At 42.4% G+C, this 7,291-nt stretch overlaps 1 protein-coding gene across 1 annotated transcript; it reads left to right on the forward strand.

Moving 5' to 3' along the window:
• The first annotated feature begins 2,598 nt into the window (after positions 1–2,598).
• Positions 2,599–5,901, forward strand: LOC143280345 (membrane progestin receptor alpha-like). The gene is made up of 2 exons (XM_076584980.1): positions 2,599–3,433; positions 5,654–5,901. Exons 1-2 carry the CDS (start codon positions 2,599–2,601, stop codon positions 5,899–5,901), a joined length of 1,083 nt encoding a protein of 360 aa, XP_076441095.1.
• Positions 5,902–7,291: the final 1,390 nt, after the last annotated feature.

The raw sequence follows: 7,291 nt of genomic DNA on the forward strand, positions 1-7,291 counted from the left end.
CAGTTTGATACTGACCATACCGATTCAAAAAGAAAAAGAGGGGAAATGAAAGACGACAACATAATCAGCCTAGCCAGTTATGTAAGATAATATTCAAAAGAAATACCCAAATCATATGAAATTATATACGGATGGACCAGTGATTAATAAAAAAAAATATATATATACGTATTAAAATAGGCGGGTTCTGCGTATTCAATACCTGATCTGAGGATAGAGAAATCGTTTCACACTGGAAACAACAAATCAGTTTTCACAGCTGAACCCACTGCAATATCGATGGCCTTGAATTTTCTCATTCATTTTACACGAGACATTTTGAATACTCTTTCCTGTGTTGATACCAACTCAGTGCTTCAGGCACTCTACCATCACTGAAATTACAAACAAGATGTGAAATGATAATTGAAGTCGCTTGTTTAATCAATGCTTTATGTTTGCGAGGCACTACAATCAAGTTCTGCTGGGTACCATCTCATTCTTCGTTTATTATTACGACAAAGTGGACAGAACAGCGAAACAAAGAGCAAAGTATCGTCCGGAGGCAGTTCATGTAGATATCCCCATATCCTGACAAGAACTGTACAGTTCAGTACAATCGTATCCATGTAAACAGTTTCAGATTTCCCTTGCGATATAGCAAAGTACATGGATTTTATTGTTACCGATGTATCCAAAAAAACAAAAAAAATGTATATACAAAAAAGAAGTCCAAATTAAAAGCACCCCTCGTGTGTAGTTGATGAAAAACTACTGTTTTTGAAAACCAAATATACCAGAAATACCACATGTAGTTGCGAACAAAATAACACTCCTGAGCATGTCCTAACCTGTGATGTTATGAAGCAATATTATAGTTATCCCAGTGCTATTAAAACACTGTTCAAAACACTTTCGAATTACCAACATTAATACTTGTTTTTCTTTTTCTTTCTTTTTTTTTTGGGGGGGGGGGCGTGGGGGGGAGGGGGAGGGTACATGATGAAACGGTCCATTTAACAAGTACTCACAGAAGTAGGGCTTGGTTTTCTTCTTCTGTTTTTATTCTAAAACTCAGGAATGAGCAAAATATCAAATCATCACGCACACGCAACCTCCACCACGCACACTTTTTTCCCGTCTATTATCATTCTTGGTGAACAGAAGTAAAATCGATGGACACTACCACACACACACACACACACACACACACACACACACACGCGCGCACGCACGCGCACACGCACACACACACACACACACACGCACGCGCAAACACAAAAACAGAAAGCAACACACACACAACACACAGCACACACACACATACACACGCGCGCGCGTGCGTCCGAATGGGCAATAGAAAGCAATAAAAACAAGGAATACATAGATCCATAAGAGAAGATGGCAACATGTTGTCGGCTTGTTTTATTGCAGAGGGTGTACTTTGGAGTATGCAATTTTGGACCTGTGGTACGATTTACCAGCCCGAAGATCAAATTTCCTCATGTGATCACACACACACACACACACACACACACACACAGGTGGTATACGGGAGGCGGGGGGGAGGGAGAGGGGAAGAGGGAGGGGTCTCTTTGTACAACACATGCACACTGCTGTTTCCCACCTGTTTTTTCTTTGTGTCAGACGGTTCAAAGTTCCTAGCCATCACCTAAACCACAGCCACTGCTCGGACGGAAAGAGCCAAGTATGGTGGCAACCCGCTACTAACTGTGTATGGAACATGGAAGTATGGAACTGACCAATGGCGTAGTTCGGTCAACATAGGCATTAATTTAGTCACGGGTAACTATCAAAAAGTTAGAACAAAGCAATGCAGCTGGGCCCAGCAGTCTGGTGGGAGATATCACATGGCAAAGATGAGTTATCGTCACGTAATTCATGACCACAGCTGGCTAACCCCCCCCCACACCCACACACACACACACACACACCATCCCCACCCCACCCCACCCAATCCTCGCATAAGTAGGCCATTGTTAAAAAAAAGTGGGAAAAAGAGGAGGTTGGAGGCCCCACAAAAAACAAAAAAAAGAGGGTGGTGGTTGTTGTTGGTCTTCCGCTCTTGATGATTTCGTTTAACCAGTTCTTTACATACATACATACATAAATACATACATTACATACATACATATATATATATATATATATATGTGTGTGTGTGTGTGTGTGTATGTGTGTGTGTGTGTGTATTTCAATCGACCAGGGACCAATTACTAAAGAATTAACAGGAAGCCTTGATAATTTCGTTTTACAATTCTTCTCTCTTTTTTTCTCTTTTCTCTTTTTTTTCTTTTTTTATGATGATTTTTATTTCAATCGACTGGGGACTCTTGTTACTAAAGAAGTAAGAGGAAGACTTGATGATGATTTCGTTTTCCAAACCGTTTTTAATTTTTTGTTTGTTTGTTTGTTTGTTTTAATCGACTAAGGACTCTTGAGTTTACAGAAAGGAAATCCGAAGTGTGCAAGTACTGATTCCGCTTGTTCTATTTATCTATTTATTTATCTATCTATTTATTTATTCATATTTGTGGTCTGCAGACACAAGACAGATAACAACCAGGCTCCATCGTACGACAAACGACGCTGACAAAGATGACAGCACACCTCCGCCTCAAAGACTTCCAGAAATCCGAAAAGGAACGAGAAGAAAGCCTCCTGCCTTGCCCTCAGTCAGAACCTAGCAACCGCTGTAAACCTCACAACGGACACGAAACTCTATGCGCAGAAAGCGTGGAACCTGTGATCCGAGATCCTTACACCCTGACGGGTTACCGCTTGTCCAATCAGCCGTGGTCTTACTACATCGCCAGTCTGTGGTGGGTCCACAATGAGACCGTCAATGTCTGGACGCATCTGATTGGTTGCGTGCTTCTGGTGGTCCACGCTGTTTACTTAGGAATGAGGCTGGACAGGTTCCGTGATTCACGTGCAGGGCTGATGGTGGTGTTTGCCTTGACGTGTTTCTTCTGCAACCTCTTCAGCTCTCTGGCCCACCTGCTGCACACTAAGTCAGCCAAGCACCACTACGTGCTCTTTTTTGTGGACTACGCGGGCGTCAGCATCTACAACTTCGGCAGCGGAACAGACGCACTGTATTCCTGCTCCACCGCTGAAGAGTACTTCGCAGTGAAGGCGTTCTTCTTGCCCGTGTTGATGATCTGCTGCTACGTGTCCTTCGTGGCGACCCTTCTGGCCAGGCTGAAATATCAAGCCACTGAGCACGAGAGGAAACGGAGGGCGGTGATGGCGTTGATTCACGTGGTGTTGGTGTGCCTCATTGCCTGGCCCATCGCCTCTCGCTACGCCAGGTGTTTTCGGGATGAGGGCTGCTCGGTCGGGTCGCTGAATCACATCACCATCATCGTCGTCTTCCTCGTTCTGGTCGGGGTTTCCTATGCTGCTCTGCTGCCGGAGAAGCTGAGTCCAGGTGTGTTCAGCGCGTCACTTTGGATGGGTTGCCTCTCTGTGGTTGTGTGTCTGCTAGTCTGTATGTGTGTGTGTGTGTGCGTGTGCGCGCGCGCGTGTGTGTTTGTGTGTCTGTGTGGTGTGTGTGTGTGTGTGTGTGGAGGAGGAGAAATTTTGTTTTATGTCCCATCGTCGCTAATATCGGTGATTGAAGACATTTTGCTTGAGTATTAATGTACACATTTGAGTAGTATTGATTAAAAGAGCAGGGAGAGGGGGGGGTGAATGAGTGTGTGTGTGTGTGTGTGTGTGTGTGTGTGTGTGTGTGTGTGTGTGTGTTTGCTCGCGCGCGCGTGCGTTTGCGTGTGCACGCGTGAGTGAGTGTATGTGTGTGTGTGTGTGTGTGTGTGTGTGACAAGTTACCTTGAGGCTCGTCGTAGGTGTCATACCATTTCACGCGAGTTCCATGTGTTTGTCTCATTCTTTGTCATGTGTGTAATTGAAGACAAGTTTCGTTTCAAGTTTCGTTTCATCATGGAATGACCGACATTCGCACATCTTCGAAATCAGTCCATTCCAAAGAAATGTTTGAATCCGAAATCTTTGTTTGTAATTTGTTAAAAAAAAAAAAAAAAGTAGTAGTAGAGAGTGCTTGAAAGTGGAGAGATCTATCAAAATGTAACTGTCATAATTCTGTTTTCATCGAAAATTGTCACGTGTTTCCATTGCTGTTTACGTTCACTCTTTAGTGAAAAATGCCAGTGTTATTACTTTATGCCCCCTTATGCCCCAAATGGAGTCAAAGACTAAATGTTCTTTATTCTTAACTCTTCTTCTGTGTTTGTCTGTCTGTCCACACAGAATAAATCAGAATCTGGAAGCGCTGACTGATAAAAAGAACAACTATGAAGTTTTATCACTCGAATAAGATTTTTTTTAAAGTGAAACACAAATTCAGCACTCGCTAGATACGTACTAATAATGAAACGAACCTGTACCACGTAACGACACCAGATTACGTCATCAAATGGGGCAAAACAGAAAGAGTCCAATCATCTGAAACGGTGTATTTCCATTCTCTATATTATTTTACAAGTACGTTTGAGAAAGACTACGTCACTGTTAGATACTTCATTTGACCAGAGACCCTTTTGAATAAAAAAAAAAATAATAATAATAAAAAAAAAGGACAACAAAAATCATGTTTATCAAAAGAGTAATACTTTATAATACACTTGGTCAGAGATCCTATAAAGCCGAAAAACAAGGCTCAGGTCGATCGAAAGTTTGCCATGTGTGTGTGTGTGTGTGTGTGTGTGTGTGTGTGTGTGTGTTCGAAGGCACGTTGTTGTTCATCTTGTTCAAATACCTATGATGATAAGTAATATCCTATTTTGTGTTGATTCTCAATCTGTTTTTTTGTTTGGTTGGTTGGTTGTTGTTTTTTTTAAATAAAGTTTGCTCCTTTTTGAGAATAATCATAGAAAAGATTCTTTGTTTGAAATTAGGTATTTATTGCACTCACTATTTTGTGAAAGGTTCAAATGTTGATTTTTTATTGGATACCATCCCATACTGGATTCTTAGATTATAACGACCGAGTAGACAGAGCAGCAAAAAGGGGAGAAAAGAATTATAAAGATAGTATAAAAGTATACTGCCCAATGTCAGACCAGGAAATAAGTAATGCACTAGAAAGAGACTTTTATAGGTGCTTGAATTCAACTCTAAAACCTCGTCAGTTGACCCTCTCAGACCTCTGGTCCGATTCGCAGACCAATTTTGAGTTTAATGTTCAGGTTATCATCAAATTCATTACGGACTAAACATTTTCTTATGTCAAGTGCATATGCTTTAGTAACCTGACAATTAAGCATATGATGTTTGACTGTAGTTTGATGAAGCCTTTCTGCACAAAAGTATGTCTTCACATGTGACTGAGCAAGTTGATGTTTTTGACTTTTTGCATTCATTATCAGTTGTTTCGCTTGTTAGATTAACGACAACTTTTACGAAATCCTTTAATTAATTTCCTGTAACTGTATTTAGACACTGTTTTCAAATTTCACCCAACCCCCTCCCTTATTTGCCCGGTTTTTTCCCCCAACTCACCGCCGATCATCCACATCCCCCTCCTCTTCTAAACGATAATACTCAAATGTATACAATAATACTCTAACAAAATGTCTTCAATCACCGATAAGTGTGACGGGCCATTAAACAAAATTCCTCCTCCTCGAAGGCACCTTCGACATCTGGGGCCACAGTCACCAGTGGTTCCACGTGGTGGTGACGGGCACACAACAGCTTCAGCTCCACGTCCTGCACGTGGATTACGTGGAGCGGGGCCGTGCTGCTCACGTGGACACCCCCATGTCCAGCCTCCTCGTCACCCTGGGCCTTCTGATGGCCATGCAGGCGGTGACCATCAGACTGGTGACGCCAGCCATTGAGCGCAAGGTGGCGGAAGGGGGACTCAAGGCTTGCTGAGTCAGCGCTCCTCGGAAACACGGTGGTGTGGCCCTCTGATGAGATCGATGTTTGATGTCAGGGGATGATGAGTCTGGGGAGGTTTGAACTTAAGTTGTTGTTTTTCAATGTGTATCTTCTTCTTCTTCTGTGTTCGTGGGCTGCAACTCCCACGTTCACTCGTATGTATACGAGTATGGGCTTTTACGTGTATGACCGTTTTTACCCCCGCCATGTAGGCAGCCATACTCCGATTTTGGGGGTGTGCATACTGGGTATGTTCTTGTTTCTATAACTCACCGAACGCTGACATAGATTACAGGATCTTTAACGTGCATATCTGATCTTCTGCTTGCGTATACACACGAAGGGGGTTCAGGCACCAGCAGGTCTGCACATATGTTGACCTGGGAGATGGGAAATTTTTTCCACCTTTTACCCACCAGGCGCCGTCAACGAGATTCGATCCTGGGACCCTCAGATTGAAAGTCCAAAGCTTTAACCACTCGGCTATTGCGCCCATCCAATGTGTAAAATAGTCGTTCCTGTACACGGGTGCATGTCTCAGAAAACAAATGCCGTTTGATATTTGATGCATAGACCGGGTTTACAAACCTGTGCCCCGACATTCTTGAGCCAAAGTGCAGGTGCCTTCTTTTTTCCTGACCAAAATTCAGATTTCAGTTTGCAGTGTGCTTATCCTCTCCCCCAAGCATGTCTTTCTGGAGACTAGGGGGTATGACAATTCTTGACTCTTTCATGACGATGCAATCTACCATAATGTCGTCATTGTCTACATAATCAGAGTCCATCATTAGCAGACGACGATCCTTGACTAGAGATGCTAGTGGTCCATCAAAAATGAAACCTACATGGTCTCTAAATCGAGTAAACTCTTGGTACAGATCTGATGCATCCCAGTCAATGGTGGGAGGCTCAAAATTCATGTTTGTCACTGCTTGTGGGCTAAACATGGATTCTGTCATTCAGAAAACGTCTGAATTTTTTTTTTTTCTGACACCATGTAATGTTCTTGGCAGCGGATGCCATGTCCAGAACTGTTCTGTTCGCCGCCCTTGGATACGAGAGCTGGAGGTTTCCTTTTAGTGTTACTTACGTATTCGTACTTTCGTATAATACGTTACAATATATATATATATATATATATATATATATATATATATATATATGCGTGTGTGTGTGTGTGTGTGTGTGTGTGTGTGTTTGGACATCGAATGTGTGGGTGTGCTTGTGTAAGAGAAATTTGATACAAGAGAGGAAACAGAGACATAAAAGAAAGAAAGAAAGAAAGAAAGTATATCAACGGATGCTCAGACATGTACCCAAATACAGTATTTGTCTAATATCACTTCAAGTGGAAAGACGTTAAACTGAAGACAACAACAAATAC

This window comes from Babylonia areolata, chromosome 3 (assembly GCF_041734735.1).
Source record: "Babylonia areolata isolate BAREFJ2019XMU chromosome 3, ASM4173473v1, whole genome shotgun sequence".
Lineage (NCBI taxonomy): Eukaryota > Metazoa > Mollusca > Gastropoda > Neogastropoda > Buccinidae > Babylonia > Babylonia areolata.